Genomic DNA, 24,237 nt, shown 5'->3' with positions numbered 1-24,237 from the left:
ACACGAAACGTTATAGTTTAATTAACGTTATATAACGTAATATAATTAACGTTATATTATAATTAAATGTTATAGTTTTTTAATTAACGCTATTAGTCATTTAAATTAGCCCCTGAAAGAGCCCCAATCGCCAGCCATTCCATGTTTTGGGCTAATTTTTTTCGCAAACAATAAAATATATAGCAATATTGCTAATGTAAATGGAAGAAAAATGTTTCAAGATGATGACAAATTTAAAGGTCTCTGAGTTTAAGTTAAACGCTTTGATTGAAGAAAAGAAGAGCGTTACGCACTTTCAGCCACAAATACGGGCATTATCAATTTAGAGCAAAACTATTGGCCTTCTGAAAACTTCAGTTCTTGAATGTTTACAGTGAATAATCCTGAAACAATTAAAACGAAATGAAAACGTTCCTATTGATGAAATTAAGTATCAATTTATATTGTTCCTTGAAGTTTTTTTTTCAATCTACGAAACAATTGAAAAAAACGTATATTGGAAGTCTGCAGCGTCAACCGGGGGTAAGCATCCAACTCCGATGCAGTATTACCGAATGTTTAAAACAAGGTAGCGCGGCCATAAAAGCGAAAAGGTGCCAAAATTGCAGCTTCAAAATCACTTTGAAAAATACGCTGATCCACACAATCAAACCGTACAATCCGCACCCAGGAAAACCACCCAAATGGTGCAAATGCGCCATGTGAAAACATAGCTCTGGCGATGTCTTAATTGCCCCTGAGTCTAATACAGGTTCTCCGTTTCTACCTTTGGTGAGCAAAAAGATACATCATGCGCAACCCCTTGGATTGAAAAAAAAATCAAGGTACAATTCAAACAAGCTGAAGTGATAAAATGGCCCATTCATTTTTTTACGTATTGATTGTGGCAGAGTGCAATCAACCCGATTTTTTGTCACGAATTCCAATTCAACAAATTGCACCAACAATAAAACGGACCTCTTATCCCAGAATCCGGGTGTCATACATCTGATGTATCAATTCAGATCATAAAGCCCAGTGTCAAGTGGAATTTATCACTCACGGATGTACATAATTACTTGCCTATGGCTTATCTCGGGGGGAAAGTAATAAGGCATGTCTATTCATGTAAAAACAAATCTTTGAAATTCACGATGACATCCAGGTATTATTATTGGACGATTGCCAGTTCCTGTCTGAATAGCCACCCGATCTAAGGATAAATTCAGCAGGAACGACCCTTTGTACTTAACTATGTCTTTATTTGCCTTGCTTCATAATACGACATAAGCTACAAACAATTAAAGCTTGCAATTTTCAAGAACGGCGTTCAAGCAGATTCGCAGGAATTTATTTCGCTAGAGAGGAGGGGGGTTAACTGGTGGGAATTATAAGCTGAGGGGACTGGGCATGCTCCATTACATTGCCGAGACCAATTAGCTGCATATTATTATCTTTCTTTTTTTTCAATGAGCTTGGTGAAGTTTATATTTTTCGTCACAAGTAATTAGTTACAACCCCACATTTTTTATTATTATTATGAAGTAGAATCAATGTCATTTGAGCAACGGAATAAAAGGCATTTTGGAACAAACGAACAGGTTTTTTTTTTTGGGGGGGGGGGGGTATTTCCCGATAAGGATTACCAAAGGAACACTATATTAAAATCAGTGGCGCCAATTCAGGAAAATTTGGGATCGGTGGATTTTTTTAAGTCGAGGGAGGGGGAATATGCCGTTTTTAATCTATTCAAGGAACACACATTCTATGGAAAACTCCCAAAACTTGTTTTTCAAAATCTAAGGAAAGCCCCCCCTGCCACCTTTTCCAATTGACACCAATGGTCAAAATTCATGACGTCAATTCATGAAAATTTAGGGAGCCGATTTTTAATGTCATGTGGGGGGCGAATTTGTCGCATTTCTCCAAAGTATACAACAGAAGTATAAAAAAACATTTTTAAATGGTAACACCCCAAAAATTTACTTTTCCGAATTTAGGAGGGGGCAAAAAATCTAGAGAATTCCCCCCTACCACCCTTTTCGATTGACACTACCGGCCACAATACATGAAAATTTAGATATCTGGAAAAGCACGTGCTTAGGCGGTTTCACGTTTTTCCCAAAATATAATATTTTTACGATTTTCTGCAGTATTCTAAATAATATCCTATTTTTAGCGCACTTGCCCCTTACGTTCCTGAGCTGGATATAAACCTAGTTTTAGCACATCTAGTCTCCATCCCCCAGTGGCAGATCCAGGGGGCGCCCCCCCCCTTAGGGTAGTCTAAAGTAGTGTAATTTACTTCATTAACTCAAGTTTGGGTTAATTAAACTTGCTCCTAACGTAAGTTTATCAGATCAACCTATTTTGCCCCCCCCCCAATTTTTTTATCGGATCAACCTATTTTGCTCCCCCACCTAAAAAATTCCTGAATTCGCCACTGCCCTCCCCCCCCCCCAGAATGAGCATCCTCCTACTCTCGAGAAAAATGCACAGGAAAGTATAGACGCATACAATCATTTCTATCACCTTCCATTGGAAACTGTATTATTTAGCTATGCCAATTGGTTGTAATCCCAAAATGAAAAACTGATTCATCGATAGAGCAGGAACAAATATTTTTCTTTCTTATATTTTCAATAGCAGTATTGTAAATATGACAACTAGATTGAAGCCAGATTCCACACGGTTTGCAGTATTTGGCAGAAAAGGTTTTGAGAATTGAGGTGTAAAAAAACAATGGTAGCTTTATTAGATGCATATCCATTGAACACAAAACAAATTTGAAAACTTCAACCCAGGGATGACCTACTTAAAAAAAATAAAAAACATGCTCACTGGTGGCGAGGTAGAAGGGGACCAAGTGTGGGGCACCGTGATAAAAGTGTGCCACTCATATAGCTCTCTGGGATATACAGCCATGGTGCAGAGTAGGGTAGGGACCCCTCGGCTTCAATAAAATAGATGATAACATGACAAACAAGCAGGGATTATTTAAAGGGGATTTTATGGGCCCATATCAGACACAAAAAACGGTACTTGCTCATTATTCAGAGAACACCGAGAATTTGGATCTTGCAATATCAGACAGTAACCACATTATTGCTGCATGTTCTCGGAGAGAATTAGCTTTGGCTCAGTGGAAAACTACTTTTAGCTATATTTTAATTAAATATTTAGTTGGTATTTTGGTTAGGTTACATTTTGTATGCAGGCACGCTACACTTACCCCCCCCCCCCCCTTATGTGTAAATATACAGCCCAAATATATATATATATATATATATATATATATATATATATATATATATATATATATATATATATATATATATATATATATATATATATATGTCCTATCTATCTTCCAAGCGTCTCAGTTGTTTCAACCCGTGTACCTGTAAATTGAATCAACTTGGGTGTTTTCTGAATAATGGACAAGTAGCCCAAAAACTTATAAGGCACATTTATTTGAAAGCATAAGGTTGGTCATTGTATTTCAGGGAGCCATACATACCCTTAAGCTACTAACCTACGCACCTGTAAAACAAGGTTTGCGGAAATCACCCCCCCCCCCAAAGATTGGTGCAAAAAACCTTCTTTCCATTCAATAATTGAGAAAATACTTGTCAAAAAGTGCACTTTTCTCAAGTTTTTAGGTACTTGTTAAATATCCCGACGACACTCGAGAAGTGAAGTTAGGCTATTCATAATGAAATATACTAAAACATGACGAAAATAAAATAGCAACAAAATCACGGAAACTACAACAGAGAATTATAAAAAGCATGTCGCCCAGAACGCATCATATTAAATACCTAATCTAACGAAAATATCCAATCTATATATTAAATATTTAATTCAAATAAGCCTACATAATATTTTATCTCAGTGAGTCGAAGCTAATTATCTCCAAATTTAAACAGAGAAACCTGCTTTAAAGAGATCAAGCTTCTTGACTGTGGTCGGGATATTTAACAAGTATCAGTTTTGAACATTGCCATAACTAAAAAAACAGTCACCCCTCCCCTGCTGAGTATACACATACTTTTCCTAGATTGAATAAAATTTTGAATAAAATGCGTGTGTAAATCCAAGACAAACCCTTTCCATGATTTTATTTTTATTCAGACGACAAAGCTCACTTGAATGTTGTGACTCAATCTATCGATTTTACTACCTGCTGAAGAATCAGGATCTATCATTTGCAATTTACTGAAAAAAATACAATGAATGTGCATTGTCAGTTTAATATACATATACTGATACTTAGTAATCAAAATGTTAAAATTATTTGATTTATTAAAGTTATAAAAGCAAAAACATTTGTATTTTTTCAGTAGAGTGCAAATTTTGTTCTGGCCTTGGGAAGGCATAGTGGTTTTGAGCCCAACTTATGTTAATTTCTGCTCGGTTTGAGTTTGACTCGGTTATTTATTGTATTTTCTGTTCTTTTTGGGTATAAATTATTTATCGATGCTGATTTGTGGTAGTTTCACGCTTGGTAGATTATTTTATTTTATTTTTGCTCATTTTTGGTTTAATGGAGTTCTTTACTTTTCTTTGAAGAACTTATTTTATGGAAAGTTTTTTTTAATTAATAGTTATAAAAACTCTACTTAGACGATAGTAGCTTCAGTGATAGGTTTGGAGTTGAGATCCCCCTACATCCTAGGTGCGGATAGGGACGTTCCCATTATATAAACATTTTTCTCAGAGTATTTACAAGAAATTTAGTGAATAAGCCCCCCTGATTCTCGCCAAGTTGAAATATTTCCGGGTGTCAAATAACCCAACTCCGAACAAGAAATACCCCTGGTTTGTAGATAAAAGAATTGTTACAGAAAGCACTTGACATCTGTAGATAATCGTTGAGCCTAGTGGCAATTTTCAAACTTCCCGCCACATTAAATTTCAATTGTTCGCGTGTGTGTGGGCTTTTGTCGGCCTTTATAACTGTGAGAAAATGCCGACCAAAAATAAATAGTTTTTCCAATTCATTCCTGCGACTTTTCACAGCTTAATTTAGAGTGAAAACTAGGGGTATTATTTGTTTTTCTGAAAACACAACTCTGAAAAATATTTTTTTGGGGTGGGGGCCTAAGGTTTAAAAGAAAGGGTACTTCCATATTAGCCAGTACACATCGAGAAGGGAAGTTAGATTAATCCTAATGAAATGTACTAAAATATGATGAAAATAAAATACTTTAATTAATATAATAGTATAATTTAGTCTAAATTTGCACATTAGGGGTGGGGGAGTGTCGGTAAAACAACCTAACTTTACCCCAAATCCCCTAATGTGCAAATATACAGCACAAACGATATAAGTCAAATGCATTCTGCCGCCTGTCATCTGTCTTTGTGGCTATGAAACCGGTTTTCTTATATCTTACATTCAGCAAAATTCTCGAATGTGTTCTGGCTAATACGGAAGTACCAAAGAAAGTTTTATTTCAGAAAAATACCACTTTTCCCGAAATTTTGTTGTTTTTTCTTCTAGGAGAATGGTGACGCCCCCTGTACCCCACTGTGGACACCCTTGTATCTTGTCACTGTTAACAAATTTTTTCTTTAAAAGGGCAAATTTGTCAGAAAAAATAAAAGCCAAGGCATAGGACTCGAATCGAAATAAAAAATTCTACAAATGTGCAGGGAATTTAAACTCGAAGTTTATTGATTAGCAGTAGAATCCTCAACAATATGCAGCACAATAGCACTACCTAAGACCAGGGCACTTAAGGAGTTGTCGTAGAAACTTCGAAAGGGCTCATTCGATTGGAAATTGGAATGGCTAGTGCCCCTTTTAATAGTCGAAAGTGATTGGAAGGGAACTAACACCTAAAAGTTATGCCCTGGGACATATAAGGTTTTTACTGAAAGCGTTGTCGTAGAAACTTGAAAAAGGGCTCATTCGAATGGAAATTCAAAGGGCTACTGCCCTTTTTAATAGTCGAAAGCGATTGGAAGGCAACTAACCCCTCTCACGCCCACCATTTCCTCAAACACAGCCAATCAAAATTTTGAGATAGCCATTTTGTTCAACATAGTGGAAAGGTCCAGAAATTATGTTACTGAAGGTAAAAGATCCCCCCAGCCTTAAGAGTATGAAGCTCCAGTTGTATTCTGTGGACATATGGGGTTTTTAATGACCGCGCTGCTATACACACTTCGGAGGGAGCTTATTGAATAGTTTATTATTCGTTGGAGCGCTCTTTTTAAGAGCCAAAGTGATCAGAGGGTAGCTACCCCCACCACACACACGCGTCGTAGTGTTCCGAAATGCATCTAATAGAAATTTTGAGATTGCTATTCTATTCAAACTAGTCTAAATATCATATAACAAGGCTTTTGAGGTTGAAACAAACCCCAGAAATTAGGGACAAGGGTATTAAGTTATGCCCAGGGGGTATTTAAGTTTTTTTATGGAGGAATGGTTGTTCAACTTTAGAAGAGGCTTAGTCTTTTTCCCTGAAAAAGACTATGTCAATATAAAACGAACAGAAATTAATTTAAAAAAAAAAATTTCCACAAAATAAGTTTTTTAAAAAAAAGTAAAGAACTCCATTAAACCAAAAATTAATAAAAATAGAATCAAATAGTCCACCAATCCTATAACTACCACAAATCAGTATTAATAAATAAATGAAACCCAAAACAAACAGAAATTAAAATAAATAACAAAGTCAAACTCAAAACGAGCAGAAATTAATATGAGTAGGGTTCTAAGCCCCATTCCGTCTGAGAGCTGGATCATAATTGTCACTTTTCTGAAAAAAATTCTTTTAGATCTTTTCACTTTCCCAACCTACAGCAATAAAAAATCAATTAAGGCTGAGAGATAGAAATAGAAGCATGGACGTATTGAAGTCGCAATGCAAAATCGTTTTTTTGCAGTTAAGTACAAATTATATTCTGGCTTTTAGAAAGCCTAGGGGTTTTGAACCCTTCTCCTGTTCATTTCTGCTCGTTTTGAGTTTGACTCGGTTATTTATTGTAATTTCTGTTTGTTTTGGGTTTCATTTATTTACTGATGCTGATTTGTGGTAGTTGTATGCTTGGTAGATGGAGTTCTTTACTTTAAAAAAAAAAACTTATTTCGTGGAAGAATTTTTTTTTAATTAATCACAGAAGAGAGGCTCTTACCAATGTAGATAGACTATTGTGGAATCAATAAGCTAGATGTACCACTTTATTGATTGGTAGAATTTTAGTCGAGTCACCATAGAATGGCTGAATCTTTACTGAGTATGCCTTTTTCGAGTAGCCCATCATGACCAACTCTCAGCCACCTGCTTTATATCTTAGAGCGTCGCTTGTTATTCCACGTTTAGCAGACTACCACCAGGGGCCGTTTTGGCCTCTCTTACGCCTGGGGCACAAACTTGATTAGCCCCCCCCCCTCTGTCTCCCACAACCTTTTCTGGTCAAATTTTAACAAAATTTTCATTTGTAAACAAAATTATTTTTCATTTATTAATGTAACAACAATTTTCTTTTAAATTTATTATTTAAATTTTCTAAGTATTTAATTATTTCTAGTTTTTGACTTATTTTTATTTTATTAATTAATTAATAATTGGTTACAAGTTTTCATTCGTAAACTGTGCCGCCTACTTTATTTGAATAAAAATTAAATATAAAAAATTACAAAATGATTATAATTGTTAGATAATTTATTTAAAATTTTGCACCCCTAAAATTTCTTCACCCGGGGCAAATGCCCCCTCTGCCCCTCCCCTAAAACCGCCTCTGCATACTGCACCATGTCACATTTCTGCCAACTATTGTAAATGTTTTTTTTTATTGGGTAGCAGCTCGGATGGAATTTACTTGTTATCATGACTTATGTACTGGATTCTTTTTCTCAGCAAAATATTATCCAAGGTCACAGCGGCGTCAATTCATGAAAATTTAGGGTGATAGCATATTTTTCAAAATCTAGTGGGGATATTTCTCATTTTTTTCAAAGAAAAAAAAAACACAAAAAATTCAATGAAAAAAAAACCTAAAAAAGGTGTTTTTAAAATCTAGAGAGTGGAGGCTACAGACCACCCCCCCCCCCAGTTGAAGTCATTGCAAGATCGTGCTCTGGAGCTCAACTGAAGCAATAGCTCGGTACAAAGGCCTCTCCCTCTAAGATTGGGGACACTAGCCCATATCTTTATTTCAAATTTTTATTAATTTATTATTTAATATATCCAATCAGAATGCTACCCATGAATATAGTTAAATGGAACTTCGTAAATAGCTTTCAATATAGTTCGACTTCAGTATGACTGCTGCAAATTAAATATGCCATTTAAATGATTTATGGTAGCATATATGAGTGACCAGAATGCATTATCCATTTGAAAAAATGTATCTTCCAAGTCACGAATAAGCAATAAATCATGTAACAGACTTGCCAATATATTTTATCTACGAATAATCATTTGTGACAAAAAAATACCCCCTTTTTACAGCGACATTCCTGGCACATAGAAAAATTTGATGATCTTGGTGGGCGATAATCTTGGCAATTAGATAATTATCAGCTGTATGGTTATTTCACCTGTAAAGAATGGAGTAAAAGGATTTAGAGCTGGTGTCTGCGGGTAGCTATTACATTCAAGCTCAACAAGCGGGGTGGACCTTGTAAGCTGACCGGAGCAGTACACCCCGAGAGCGTACTCAGCGGTTTAAGTAAAACCATATCAGCATATATATACACATACCCCCCTTAAGATTGACGGAAGCGGTGACAATCTGTTAAATGTATGTTATTACTTCATTCAAAACCGTTACAAATGTTATTCCAGCCAAGTGGCAAGTTCAAAAAAGTCGAAAAAATTGGGTGAATTAAATGACAATAAAAAGTAAAATTAAGATCTTTGCGAGAAGAAGAGAAAAATATTCACTCTCTGTGTATTTTACTGACACACGCTAATAGAGGGTCTCAGTCACTGCCCTCTCTCTAATCCAAGGCCGTACCCAGCGGGGGGAGGGGGGTTTCATCCCCCCCCCGAAATGTTTGTCTGACTCGTAAAAACGTAACAAAAATGGATATAAAGAAATTTTGTATGCGTTTTTTAAGTTTTTTTTTGTGTTAAACCCCCCTTCGAATTTTTTTTTAGTAAAAACCCTTCCGAAAAAAATACTGGGTACGGCCTTGCTCCAATCAAAAGGTCTTCACGGTTTCTCTAATAGCTGCCCATATAATTCGCCTATTTCTTTGTTTTTGTATCATAGCTCCCCTAAAAAAACTGTGATCGTGGCTGTATGAGTGTTTTTGGGGTTGAAAAGGAGCATGAAACCTGATTGGCTCTTCTGTAATATATTTTGAGCGAATAAAAAGAATGAGCATTTTTAAGTGGTACCAGGGGCGAATCTCCAGCATTTTGTTTGTGGGAGGGGGTCCATATCCGGATAGTCAAGGGGCATGGGCTATATAATAATTTTTCACCCAATTATTGGGGGAACTGCCCCTCCCCCCAAACGACGCCCCTGAGTGGTAATATCTTATTCGATTCGCCCCTCGAGGGAGGAAGGTGCATCTGCCTCGTCCACGAGATTTTTTTTTCTCCTCCTGGATTTTGAAAAATAGATTTTTGTGGTATTTTTATTGAAAAATGGCTATCTTGTATTTTCATTGGAAAACTGAAAAACGAAAAAATTACCTACACCTTTTGTTTGGAAAAATCCACCCCCTCCCCATTTCCATCAACTGACGCCATTTAATGGACCTTGCCTTGTCACGCGTGTTCTGGAAGCCACGCGTGTGCCTTGTCACGCGTGTTCCGCGTGTTGGTGGTTGCCTGTACTAAAAAAGAAATAGAAAAGGAAACTTAAAAAGAAAAGACTGAGAAAAATGTAAGTTAATATCTTTAGCTAAAACATGGCACCGCTATTCCTATACCCTCTCTTAAATGATTAACATAAAACATGCTAGCTTGCCATTCTGTTTCATGCTATTTGCCTTTATTTCACTTCCAGTTCCAAAGACAAAGGAGAGGTTCGACCTGGCTTCGACCTAGTCGAAGCCAGAAGTGGCCCGTAAACCGCAGGTTCGCCAAAATTTTACAAACGAACATGGGCATCGATTGAGGGGGGAGGGGGTTAGCAGGGGCCACTGCCCTTCTCCCAGATTTTTACAAGTACCTTTGGTTCCTTATTAAATAACTAAGACAAATAATATCCCCTCCCTAAGTTTTGGTGAATTGGTGATACTACTGATTGTCGGATCAGAACAAAACGTAGGCCTAAGACAAAAATACGAGAAAAAGTCAGTTATTACCCTTAGCTAAAACGGCATGGATATTTACCATTACATTCAATTCACTGCATAAATTAAAACTCAAATCACTCGAATTTTCTTGGCATTCAATGTTGTTTTTTGGATTCTAGTCCGGAAGGGGGGCAATATAAAAACAAATCACTTTGCATTAATTATGATTCAAGTCTGGAGGGTAGTATAGGCGCAATGCCGCACTTCCGCCTGTCGCCACTTATTATCCACGCCTAGACAAAGACCCCCCTTGAAAATCGTCCACATTTTCGAGGGCGAGTCAGCTATAGCAGGTCAACCAGGGCCTTTTTAACAGAAAACACCGCTGACAGCATTGGGCCTATGGGGAGTGATAAATGAAGGGTTCCGGACGGTCTTTGACACATGGGTTGCAAGGATTGAGACTGTAAATTTCGTAAGTCATACGTCAAGTTTATAAAACATGCAAACAGCCTAGTCCCAATATTTAGGTTGGGTATTAATTTAAGTCAGGGTAGATTATATCTTCAAATTAGGTATTCAGACACTCCAAGAATGGAGTGGCGAATAATCAAGATGCAGCAGTGACAATTGACGGATCCAATGTGAATTTGCAATGGAAAAGAGAAAAGCAAATAGATAAATGAAAAATTAAAACAAATAAATTACACAGAGAAATAAATAAAGAATTCTTCAAAACGGCAAGAGTTTTGAAAGTTGTCTGTCTTTTCTTTCGACTTTTTTGCTCTATTCACAAATCTAGCCCCCTCGCGAAAAAAGAGCATTTGTACGCACATGCGGTCCTCCGGAGTATCTAAGAACACTTATTAAAGAACCTTAGGCTATATAGCGATGTTGGTTTAAGATGAGGTTGTCGAGTGATTTCGGCAAATTCTGGTCCTCGCCCTAGGAAATTATAACTTAGCAAATCCGGACCCATTAGCCTAAAAACACTTTTTGGAGTTTTTTGGCCTGAGATACAATGGAACAGCCAAGTAGACAGGTAATAATTCTGAGGGGGGGGGGGGGGGGTACAAAATATAAAAAACAAAAATTAGGCGAATTAAACGAAAATACAAGAAGTTGCGGAAGGAATAGCAAACATCTTGAGTTCCTAAGGGTCACAGGTCCAAACCCTCCCCCCTCCTACCTACAGTGTGGCATGAATAATCCTCTATTAAATATATCCAAATCCTCCTAAGACTTAGGTGAAGGGCGTATTTTAGATACAGAACGCAAGGTCCGAGGAATGAAGCTGCGTCTACCTAGAACAAAAAATAGGCAATTTCTTTGGCAACGACTTCCAACCCATCAAACACTCACCCTTCAGAAATGTCACTAAAAATAAAGATTCGTTAGCCTCCAGCGAGTGTGAAAAAGAAATGCATTCATCAATTTCTTTTATCTAAAAAGTGATACCAACACTTTCCATTGTATAGATAAAAGCTACGAAAATACCAATTACCCTGAAATTAAAGAAAGGAATTTGAATACGGTAGAAAAAATATAGATTGGAGTTTCATTATTGGCCATCTTTCTATTTGGTTTGAGATTGGGCCTCGGACTAAGAACGTTAATACAGAAACAATGTCTACACAAATGGGCAAGAGCCCTCCAAGACAAATACGAGAGGGGGTTTTAGTTCTCAGAGTCAAATTCCAAGAGGGGTAGCGAAAACTCAAAAAGGCAAGACACCAGAAATCATGGTGGAAATGGTAAAATCTTTAATTTTTACTGGGGAAGGGAATCGTAGACCCCCCCCCCCCCCTCCATCAAAGGCCTTATCTAAGGAGGGTAAGGGGGTTTGAACCCCCTTCCTCCCCGAAATGTTTGTCCAACACATAAAAACGTAACAAAATGAGTATGAAAACATTTTTATGCGTTTTTTGTAGCCCCCCCCCCAAAAAAAAATCCTGGATACGGTCCTGCCCCCATCCAACAGCATTGAAAGGATAAGCAGCTATCAGCCTTAGTTGGAGGCTTCAGAAAACTCTGGTTCAATCTGTGATTTTACATTCTGGCGAAACAGACTACATCCGTGTTTAAGTTTTTTGCAAATTCGTAATCACTAATACCTGTTGTAAACTAATGCATAATAATATATTTGTAACCCGTCGTACAATACGTGTAAATAGTGGTGTAATACAAAGACAGGAAAAATTAAAGGAAAGGGGAAAAAAATCACTGATTTAAAAGAATAAAATCGGATAAGACTATGGAATGAGATACGACGGAATAATATGGCAATAAGGTGGAGAAAAAAAATAATATATGCAAAAGGAAGGGATAAAGCCGCATTGAAAACTTTAATATTATTCATATCCAAAATCATACACGCACTCAATTTGACGTTATTCCCTTTAGAATAGTTTGTAACCTCTACTATAAGAATATACTACTACTAATATTTCTTCGGTTGTGGTTTTATCTTCCAGTACATATGTATGGAAAGGTCTTAGGGTGCGCGCCAGTGGGGCCAATTCTGGAAAATCAGGGGGAGGGGCGAAATTTATTTGTTTCAAAATATAGGGCAGGGTACTTTTGTTTTTTTCAGTGAATACAAAAAAAAATATTTTTCAATAATAATAATAATACAAAAAACACATTTTTTTAGAATCCCCTCAAATTGACGCCGGTGGTACATACCCACACTAAAATCTCAAGTCTTTTCTGATTTTTTGTGTAGTTTTTCGCATATTTTATATGTTTTTCTAATGTATGCCTCCTGTCCGCAACATAAAATTTTCGAAACATGTCTTCCTTTTGAGCAAAAAAAAAATCGTTTTCTCTCTAAGTTTTTTTTTTATCTTTGGTGCCAGCTCAGACAACCATAGCTCTAAAATATGTAGATAAATAAAAGTTCAAATAGGGATAAAATCCTTTTAATAGACAGTGATGATGATAACAGTGATAGAAATTCACAAAAATACCATATATTTCGGTCACATATCCAGTGACCGTCATCAGTAGTAAAACTGTTTTAATACTGATGTCGGTCTCTGCATACGTGGCCGAAATATCTGGTATTGTTGTGAATTTCTATCACTGTTATCATAATCACTGTCTATTAAAAGGATTTTATCCCTGTTTGAACTTTTATTTATCGTCATGGAAAGGCAGTGTGGTCTCCGAAATTATCTATATAAAATATGTAGACATAAAAGCACCAGTTTTTTTCGTACGATATTTAGGAAACACCGACCAAAAGACCACGCGTACGTGCCTGTCGCTAAGTCATAGATGCAGGCAGCCCCAGCACTTAAAAGGGGGTAGACTATCTCCTCTGTGAGGGAGTCTTCAAAGGTGAATTTGTATTCGGCCAATCCCTTGTATGCAGATATGTCTATTTCTCAATCTTTTTTCCTGTTTTGACACATTTGCCCTTCTCCTACATGAAATAGGTCTGGATTAGATCCCCCCCCCCCCGAATCCCACTATTTCCGACTTTTTTTATGTGATATAATTCGACTTTCTCCCCTCGCTGTAAACTCAAGCGTGCATACCTAGAAAAACAAGGAAAAGAGAACTGCACAAAAACCACCCCAATTTCGCTAAAATTTTAGCCAAATTCTAGCTAAAAATGTCGTAAGACCTTTGCTAAAGCGTCTGTAAAACTGGCTAAAACGAGGGTAAACAAAGAGACCATTTGTACAAGGATTTAACAGATTAAAGCATGAATTCAACTTTCCAGCGCCAACACGAACTGTCAGTTTTTTGTCATCTTTCAATAAGAATGTGTCAAATTGTTTTAACAGGTAGGCGTTAATTATGCGCTATTTTAGCGAGGTTTTAACCGTGGGCTTGTACACTTTCAAAAACTGTATACACCAGGTGGCCTGCAGCAGGCCTGACAGAAATGTGTAGGATGACTCGAAACGTGCCGCACAAGGCACTCCAAGACGTACAACAGGCGCTGAAGAATGGGCAACCCCTAATTTTTTTAATTTTATGCAACGGTTCACTTTCATGGTTCGAAGTGGCAACACTGACAAAACTGCGATAGTCCCCTAAAAACTTCTTCATTTTGAATCAGCCAAAGGAAAATATCATAGAAAATCACCATTTTCAGGTACGAATAGATAAGTCCGAGAGGGGACAAAAAGTATTATTATTTTGACGCCCTTAATACTTAAAAAGAAATGAAAATGAATTACAATGTCAAGTACAATTAATTACATGCTGTTGAGAAACATGAAAACACGTTCTGCTTATTAGGGGTGGTCCGATTGTCATCCATTGATAAGTCATGAAAAGAAAGGCCTAAAAGCAATTGATAATTTGTCCTGTTCAGACACGACCAGGTTTCGGGCATGATACCCGTACAACAGCTGCTTTTAGCTGAATAACACGTTTCAAAGGTCTCAATTTAAAATAGCCGAATATTTTATCTCATGTCTTTGTTCTCGGAAGTTATTCGTCTCTTGTTGGCAAATATTTTCTGTCTCGATATCTCTTTTAGGTTGTTGCAGACATTACGGTTGCAATGAGGCAAAAAACTATGTTAGAACAAAAAAGAACCTATTTCTGATGTGATATTATTCGTAAACATGTTAATAAATTAAATACAAGTGGGACACTTGTGTATTAGTCTGAAAATTCTAAAAAGCGTAAATTTTTCAGCCATTTGATAAGTTGGAATTGGTGCAATAAAACTTGGTCCAATGGTGACTAAGTAAATCCAAATACAAGACTAAGAATGAGAATCCAGAGGGGATCCCAATTTAAGGCAGGGGCGGATCCAGGAATTTTTAGGGGGGGGCAAAACAAGTTGATCCGATAAACTTGCGTAAGGAGCAAGTTCAATTAACGTAAACTTGCGTTAATTAAGTAAATTACACTATTTTAGACGACTAGGGGGGCGCCCTCCCCATGGATCCGCCACTGATTTAAGGGCCACCAATCATTACTACAGGAAACCTATTTAGTGGGAGGAATACAAGTCATCCATCAGTATTCAATCTCCACGGCGAGAAGGTTTTAATCATTTCTAATTCTTAGCAGTTTTTTTGGGTACATCCGTATTAGGCAGTACACCCTCGAGAAGTTTGCTGAATGTAATATCTAAGAAAACCGGTTTCATACCCACAAAGACAAATGACTGGTGACAGAATGCATTGGGAGGTGGAGGTAAATTAGGGAGGTGGGGTAAGGTTAGGTTACTTTACCAGGTTAGGTTCCGTTTCTGTTTAATGACCCCAAAAATCAAATTCGGCCCTTCAAACATGTGACAGCCATTTTTCTAAATAAACATCTTACATAATTTCTCGGAAATTTCATGGCTTTACAACTTGCCTTGATTTTCAAAGAAACCATCAGTTGTCCGTCTCTGCCTAGTAGCTGACCTTTCTTTTCCGCTTTATTAACTATTTGCACTTAGGCAATAGGTGTTCCTCGTCTATCACCTTCCCATCTTTACATTTTGTCCTTTAATTTCCTATTTTTTATATTATTCACCCTTTTTATCATTTTTTAATTCACCCTCCCTCCACCCAAAATCTGTTTTTACTTACAAACCACTTCACACCTGTATTATAGGCTCTGAAGCACTTATCACTGATCGATCTATTTCTACCATATAATTTTTTGTAACAAGTTTCGTTCTACTGCGTCAAAAGGATTGTAAATATTGTTTTAAGATAATAAGAATTCCTTTCCAATCAAGCCAACTTTCCTTTATTCTAAAGAAACGGCACAGGGGGGTTCTAATGGACCCAGTAGAAAAACACAAATCAGGAAAACATTTCTTAAGCTTAGCTTTGTTTCCGACACGGAGAACAAGGACAGATCAAAGAAACCGTTTCTGTTGCAAAAAGCTGACACCGTCTCTTTTATTGATACCTTTGGGAGGGGGGCAGAGTTAGGTGCTTAATTTTTTTTTTCTTTTTCAATACACGAAAAGGATATATTACTGCCATAGCAGGAACATGAAACTTAAGTACGAACACTATGAAGTTGGAAATAAATTGAAGTCAATTTATAGCATGCCAGAACACACGGGGGGGGGGCTCCTGAAAATAGAGTTCATATTACAACAAAGGCAGATCTAGATCAAAATCTTGGAGGGGGCTCCCAATGTGACAAGTACGACAATAATTGACAATTAAATTAAAAAGAGTAAAAAACGATTTTTAAAAAAATCAGAGTGAGGGTGGCATAAGCCCCCCCCCCCTCCTGGATCCACCCCTGTATTAAAACTTTGCGTGTCATATTTACCATTATCAATGCATTATTTAAACTCACTGCAGGGGCACGGTATCCCCAGAATTCTTGGATTGTAAATGGCTAATTATCTCAACTGGACCAGTTTTAGCGTTTAATTGAGCAGGTTTTAACTAAATTTAAAGGAATTATATTTTATTACTAAATATAATTTGTATGAGCCCAACCGGCGGAAAATAGCCCAAGCTATAGCAGCAATAAATAGGACAGATCCCACAGCTGGCAGATGGACCACAGAAGGGAGAAAACTGCCTTATTTCAATCACTGCAAATGAATTTACATCTTATAGATTCTCTCAGAGAATACTGCTGCTTCCCTAACAAAGCCTGAATAAACGAAACATTGTGTGAACGGAAAGCCTATTTCGCAAACATAGATCAGACCCTTGACAATCCTATTTGCGGAGTGAACAGCTTCTATTATTATATTAAAGGGGGGAAAGAGGGAGATTCTTAGCCGGGGATTTTACAAAATAGTTTCCAAACAGGAATAATTGAGACGCTGAAATGAATTGAATTTTTAAGTACAGGGGTGGCACTTCAAGTCCGTGAGTTATTAGGCTACGATCATAGCTGCATAGAGAAGAGATAGAGGGTACTCCCAAGGTTGGTCTAAAGAATACCCCCTGTTACATTATATTCAACAAGAGAAGAACTGAGAAGCTATAATACTGCTCGATTAATAGAGTAACATTTCAAGAATTTGAGCTTTTATGATAGTACCAGGGTGAAGGAGAACACAGGGGAGATGGAGCCCCTCCACCCGAGGTAGGATTAAAGGATACCCCTGGTAAGTTCAACTTAACAGGAGAAATAATAAATTGATATCGACGCCTCAAGAATATGACCAATCATGACAAAAGAAATAGGGATGGGAAGCCCCCTTCTTCCACTAGAAACTGGTTTTCCTGGTAAATTTTATTCTATTGAAGAAGAACTGAGAAGTTGAGATCAAAGTGTAAACAGTTTAATAATGTGAATTACACACTTGCGCACTAGATGGACAGGGAGAGAGGGTCTCCCATTCCTTTGAGGCTTCCAATTCTCTCGATACTGAAGCCATCTTCACGCAAAAAAAAAAGAGAAGCGACCCTTATCAAAAGCTTAGACTTTATCGTGGGGGACGTTAATATTCAGAAATTACGTACACCAGGCGCAGGGACGTACGCAGGGGGGGCCTCTGGCCCCCCCCCCCCCTAAATCTCACGATTTTTTTCATTTTCCCATAATTTTCTGATTTTTCTCACAGAATAATGAGTTTGAAGGATTTGGCCCCCCCCGAAACAAATTGGCCCCCCCCGAAACAAATTCCTGCGTACGTGCCTGACCAGGAGACATGCCCCAAGCGTGGGGGAACTGTGCAGCACCTCTGGCATTCTGAGATGTACAACAGTTGCTGGAAAGTGGACACCCCCTCTGGCTTTACCTTGGCCCATCGTAAAGTAAACTTATAACATACATAACAGCATATATCTAAGCCAAAAGTCAGTCAACATAGAAAAAGGTGTCCAATTAGTCTCGAAATGTGACAACTAGGGGACCCTTCATAAAATATGAGTAGCACATTAGACAAAAAAAAAACTTCAGCAACAATGATGTATTCCTGACATAGGCCTACACGGTGATTCGAATCAGCAACGACTCAGCGAGAAAAGGAGAAATTACTCTCTAATAATTAAATGGTGAAGGGTATGCTTTAATGCCGATGATCTACGTCTGTGGCGTATTCTCACAGCCAATCACATTGCTGCTTAAGCGTATTCCAGAAAGGAAAGTAAATGAGCCCCCCTCCCTTTAAAATTTAATTAGTTATGAATTAAATTTTAAGCAAAATAAAAAGAAGAAAGCAACTCGAATTCCACCGGGTTGGTTCTTCTGTGTGAAATTTTAAACCAGTAAAGAAAAGGTCACTTGATGGTTTACAAGCAGTCCCTCTATGGTAGGTCCAAGACTTTCATTAGGGAGAGAAAAGGTCTTAAAACGCACCTTTCGGTTGATAAAGGTTAAGTTTCTTCGGCACTGTTCGCATCCAGGACACATGCGAGAAGTGAAGTTTGGTTAATGCTAATGAAATAAAACAAAATAGGATGAAAATATAATAGTCCATGAACAAATTTGGGCAATATATTTGCATATTGGGGGGGGGGGTGTTAAAGCATAGCATATATCAAATACGGAACCTAACCTAGGTACCTCCCCCCCCCCTAAAAAGGAGGCCCTAGACGGTCAATCATTTTAATCAAAAGTTTCCGTCAATCGACTGACGTCTGTTTAATCAACCTTCAATTGACCCTTCAATCAACCCTACAATCTTGAACAAAGCAAATCTAATACAATACGTTTGATCAAAATGATTGAGTCATTCAAACTTTCTATCAATCACCGTCAACGCTTGAATCAAGTGCAAACAGGTTCCTAGACGGGCAATCATGCTTGAGTCAATCGATTGACGAAAGCTTTTGATCAAAATGATTTACTATCTAGGGCCTCCTTAACATGTAAGTACCAAACCGAATTACAGATTGAAGTAAATAAGGATAAAAAAAACTTCGGAAGTGTCGCTTATAAAGGAAATAATTGGGCATGATTGCTAAAAATGTCTCCTATTTCCTGAATGTTTTTGGTTCCTACTGTTTTTAGCTTTTGTTTTCTATTAGAAACAATATAATAATCCTTCGTGTCCTTTTCATAGTTTTGTACACCAATAATTCAGGCATAAATTACTACAAATTTCACCTCTCATGCAACAATCCACGTTTACTATATTGCATGTTAAGCCAATATCTGTTGGCAACTTTCACACTTCACTGCTAAAGACGGCATTTAAACAGTATAATTGCTTTCAATCACGGAAAACAGACCCCAAAAAACACCAGTGAAAAATACGTATGGTATGGGAAAACATTGCCTTTCCTTCGGGCAAATATAAATTAAATATTTAAGAAAAATTCCAGAGAAAGTCACACCAAAGCGCAGAGAAAGGTGTTAGATAGTTTCGAGCGCAAGGGCACCAATTGAGGAGGGGCCAATTACCCCCCTTGTTCTTTTACACACCCCACACACAGATTTTGAAAAATAAAACTGTTTTTTGCTATTTTCATCGATTAATGTCCTTTTTCGGCATTTACATTGAAAAAAGGCAAATTTTCCGACCATATAACATGTATTAGGGAGGGCATATTGTCTCGCAGGCACCAATTCTATGTAGCCTACACTCCAGAGGAATAGGAGAAACAAGTCTTAAAAGGTGCTCGAAGGACAAGGAAAAAGATTTGGGCCCGGACCCGGTTTGGATTTTTGACTGCGTTAAGTTGAATCTAGTTTTTTTTTTTTTTTTTTTTTTTTTTTTTTTTTTTTTTTTTAATTACTATAAAGTACTAATAATTGCTGTCAACTTATTGTTTTTCTTTTTCCTTGTTTCTTTGTGGTGTTTAGTATTTTGCTTGTGATTTTCAGTTTTTTTATATTTTATGCTATATTTTGTAGATTAGATAGTGAAATACTCTGTACGGGTTTAATCACTGAATAAAATCAGTCATTCATTCAAATCTTCTTATTTGGGGTGTGCTATATCCCTCGGAGAAACATCTGTCCTTCCCTCAAAATATTACTGGAGTATCTTTGTACAATAACCTCAACCCCATTTGGAAGCTGATACTCATTTAACAGCATTTGAACTAAGGTTGTCAGAGTAAGGGACATCCTAATTCGAGTGTCATCACCCAGGAATGTCGACTGATCAAACAGAAAACAGGATTACCTACACAATCAGACAGAGAGAGAGCAATACCCAAACCCGATAATATACCCTCAAGGATTGATAATACCATCCCATGCCCATTCACATTCCAGAAGTGTTAATTTGTTGCTTTTATAAATGGACAGGTACGAGTATACAATTGATCATATTAGAGACCCTTGCTCTAATATCTTTGGGGGTCTTGAAAATGGATGAGCATCCATTCTTAATGGGATCTTCAACTATATATCTCGAGTGGAATCTATGAACCTTTCTTCCTTATGGTCACATAATTGATATTGAAGAACTTAAAAATAGCACGCATTAAATGGAAGTAGATTATGCGGCACAGGGACTAGACACGTGTTTAAGACGTGGGGGAGGACGAGTCGAGAGTCAGACACGTTTCTCAATGCGTATATTTATTCGGTTTGAACGGATAATGTCCAAATACTGGGAGTAATGTAGTATGTGTTCACCAAGTTTTGGCTGTGGAAAATTGATGAAATATGTTTTAACCCCCCCCCCCCCTATTAAAGTATAGCAGATAACAGATTCTGATAGCACCATTGGACTAGATCAGGACATGTCAATCTAACTCCAAGCGCCCATTTTCCGAAAATCACATATACAAGATGGCCCGTGCCAAACGTGGCGGAATTGTACGGCATGTGTCGTTCTGAGATATAGTCAAGGTTGGGGGAAAGTGGGCGCCCCATTGCCAAACTCAACATCAAGTTTAGAGTAGATACTATGTTTCAGCACACGACAGCCGAATTGTCATTAGCTTTTAACGATTTAATACTAAAAGCATCAAGAACTATTCGGCTAGGGTAAGTCAAAAGACGGGATGCTACAAGTAACAGATGATACAGGGGAATGGAAAGACTAATTAATGGGGTTCAAATTTCATTTTACTTTTGTTTGCACACTTTTCTTTGTGCGACAAACGCCTTTGGTATCAAAGATACGGCACAAACATGTTGGTTCCCAACGTTCCATTTCCTAACTATTTCTATAAGCGGCAAAAAGAGATGGAATGTGTTTAGGAAAAACACAGAGTATACTAAGCATATCAAAAACCCAACAAGATACGGGAAAACGAACTGACTGAACAAAAATATTATCGAAGAAATCGAAGCTTAAGGATGTTGGCTCAGAATATCAGTTCGATAAAAATGTCATTGCTCTAGCTAATAGGGTAAATTTTATATTGATACAGTCAGATTTAAGGGTGCCAATGGCTAAACTAAAAAAAAAAACACAATAGGTTGCGCATGCCTTTGACTGTTGAGAACAACTTGTAAATAAGGTCAGTATCTTCTCATCAAGTAGAAATAAAGACAATTTCAAAGTACAGAGGGTGTCAAAATAATAGCATTTTCTGCCTTTTGGACCCATCGAAGGGCTATTCACACCCAAGGATCAAAGATTTTACTTTTGGTTCTTTCAAAATTATAATTTTTTAGGGTAGCAATACATTTTCGTCAGTGTTGCCATGTTGAACCCTAAAAACAAGAAAGCAAAACAAATTAATCAAGTTTGACAATTTGAATTTTTTGCCGTAGGCGTGATTCAATATTGCTAGTTAATGAAAGGCAATCTCTAAACCAGTTTTCAGATTAAGTTTTTTGGTATATTTTGGCTAAAAATTTGCTCATTGAAATACAGCATTTTTTATTTGCAGCTTAGGTAACACATGCTATTTTAAGTATCCCGGGCATCAAAATTAGTATATTATCTTCCCCTCCCCCTGGACCCGTATCAGGTCTATTTATGCCTGAAAACCGCGATTTCCTTTTAGTATACTAAAAATTATCAAGTTTTTAGGGCAGCATCATGTTTTGATTGACTCGTCAGGTTAGACCGTGAAAATAAACAAGCAAAATTACTAAGTAAAGTTTGACAACTCTGTCGTCCTTATAATTCAAACAAAAACAATATGTTGGTTCCAAAAGACAACTACACAGTCAAAGGGAAGCTACACTTTTTTAAGCTGTTTTGTGACATTTTTTTAGGACCCATCGTAGGGCTATTCACACCCGAGGATAAAAGATTTTACTTTGGTTCTTTCAAAATTATAAATTTTTAGGGTAGCAATGCATTTTTGTCAATGTTGCCACGTTGAACCGTGAAAACAAGAGAGCAGAACTAATGAATTAAATCCTTTTTGTCCGTAAAAAATCAAGCATTAACAATATATTGATTCCCAATTATGTTTGCACCTTCAAAGGAAAGCTGCATCTTAAGCTGTTTAGTACCATATGTTTTTCGTTTATTTTTTGCAGATTTTTTATCCACGTTTCTCTTTTCCAAATTTGCCACCCTCTACAACCAAAACTGCGTAACCAGTTATGGAGGTATTTTTCATCAACACTGAATTCCTGATTTGGTACTTATCGGTAATTGGAAACACACCCAACTGGTGAAGTTAGGTTAATCTTAAGGAAAAATGACAAAACATGATGATAAAGTAATACTTTAGAAACAAAATTATGAAAACCAAACCCAACTTAACCTACCCCCCCCCCTAATGAACAAATACATAGCCCAAATTATTCGAGTCCAATGCATTTTGTCATGCATTGTATTATCCACCACTTGTTTCTGTAGCTATGAAACCGGTTTTCTGAGATGTAACCTAAGCGTAATACTTAAATCGTTCCAATAACCGACCAGTACCTCTGATTTTTTTCGAATTTCTTTAGATACATATGGGTAATTAAGTTTCTACTTAACCAATTCAAGCAATAACATTTTATTTTCACTGTCCTTGGTTCTATCGACCGTAGTGGATAGGTAAGCTGGGACTACCCAAAAAAAAATTGAGAAAACGTGCCAAAATGCAAACAGATTTGTATATTTTAAAAATTATATATTTTTAGAACCATCTTTCCTGAAAAATCTAACTATATTTTTAACACTATCGTGTTCTCCTATCTAGAGGGCACCAATTAGGAGGGGGGTGCAATTACCCTTCTAAATTTGAAAAATAGGCAATCTTTCTTGCAGAGCCGTATCCGGGATTTTTTTCCGGGGGGGGGGGGGGGGTGTTTTACAAAAGATTTTTTTGTGGGGGGAGGGGTTATACAAAAAAAATTAAAAAATGCATAAATAATTTGTTTATATCCATTTTTGTTACGTTTTTACGAGTCAGACAAACATTTTGGCGGAGGGAGGGTTCAAACCCCCTAAATCCCCCCGGATACGGCCTTGCTTTCTTGGTACTTCTATTGAAAAAAGCCCACTTAGACTTTCAAAAACTCCTTACAATTTCATTTTCATTATAAAAATTTTTTACCCCCTGAGTTTTCGTAAATTAGCACCCGTACTCTCATTAGGTTCGCAACTCTGATTTTGACTCAGGGAAGTCAATCAGTTCTACAGTGTAGATTTCCACTACTAAAAAATTATTTTATCATTAAAAAATCGATGAATCCGCGTTGCACAAGCGTTTAAAAATAAAACACTAACAAGCATATAATGTTTAAACTATATTTTTGTGGGAGGAGTACGTTGGATCGACATTGAGAGGGAGGGAAGAAGAGAATTTCTTCTTCCCAATGACAGCCTTGACATCAGTGGTTATATATATGCTTTTAAATGAAAGAACAAATTTACCTGCTACAGGTTCCATGGGTATATCCTTCTCAGCGATTCCTTTTCCGCTATATGCATATCTGACACTAGAGCATGCAAGCTCACCAGTTATTTTATTTAATTGTAAATAAAAAACTAAAGTATATAGAAAACACTGAGCGAACCACAAGGAATTGGCCATTTTTTCCTGTTAAACTGATTTGACGCACTGTTGCAACCGTCAGAGGTCAGAGGTATCCCTGTTTGATGAGCTTATCTGAAAAAGTTTGACAAAATTTAAAGTATGTCATAGCCGGGGTGTTAATTGGGAGCGGTAGTGGAAATTGCCCCCCTAGACTTTCAAAAAAACCTTTAAGGAGACTTTTTGGTACTGTTCTATTAGCTGGAAGACACGCAACACTTCACATAGCGAAGATGATAAAAGAAACTAGTCAAGCAGTTTCTTTCAACA

General features: G+C 37.1%; 1 protein-coding gene across 1 annotated transcript in view; it reads right to left on the bottom strand.

Moving 5' to 3' along the window:
• dlp (glypican dally-like) overlaps positions 1-24,237 on the bottom strand; it is a 149,766-nt gene that overhangs the window by 121,153 nt on the left and 4,376 nt on the right. The window contains exon 2 of the mRNA XM_089104544.1: positions 23,808-24,042. Within this exon, the coding sequence (XP_088960670.1) occupies positions 23,808-23,967 (160 nt within the window). The 5' untranslated portion in view covers positions 23,968-24,042. The remainder of the gene's footprint in view (positions 1-23,807; positions 24,043-24,237) is intronic.

The sequence above is a fragment of the Artemia sp. Qi Xiang Cuo genome, chromosome 18 (assembly GCF_049724085.1).
Source record: "Artemia sp. Qi Xiang Cuo chromosome 18, ASM4972408v1, whole genome shotgun sequence".
Taxonomy (NCBI): domain Eukaryota; kingdom Metazoa; phylum Arthropoda; class Branchiopoda; order Anostraca; family Artemiidae; genus Artemia; species Artemia sp. Qi Xiang Cuo.
Note: the sequence above shows the minus strand (reverse complement) of the source record. Positions and strands in the feature narration are given on the sequence as shown.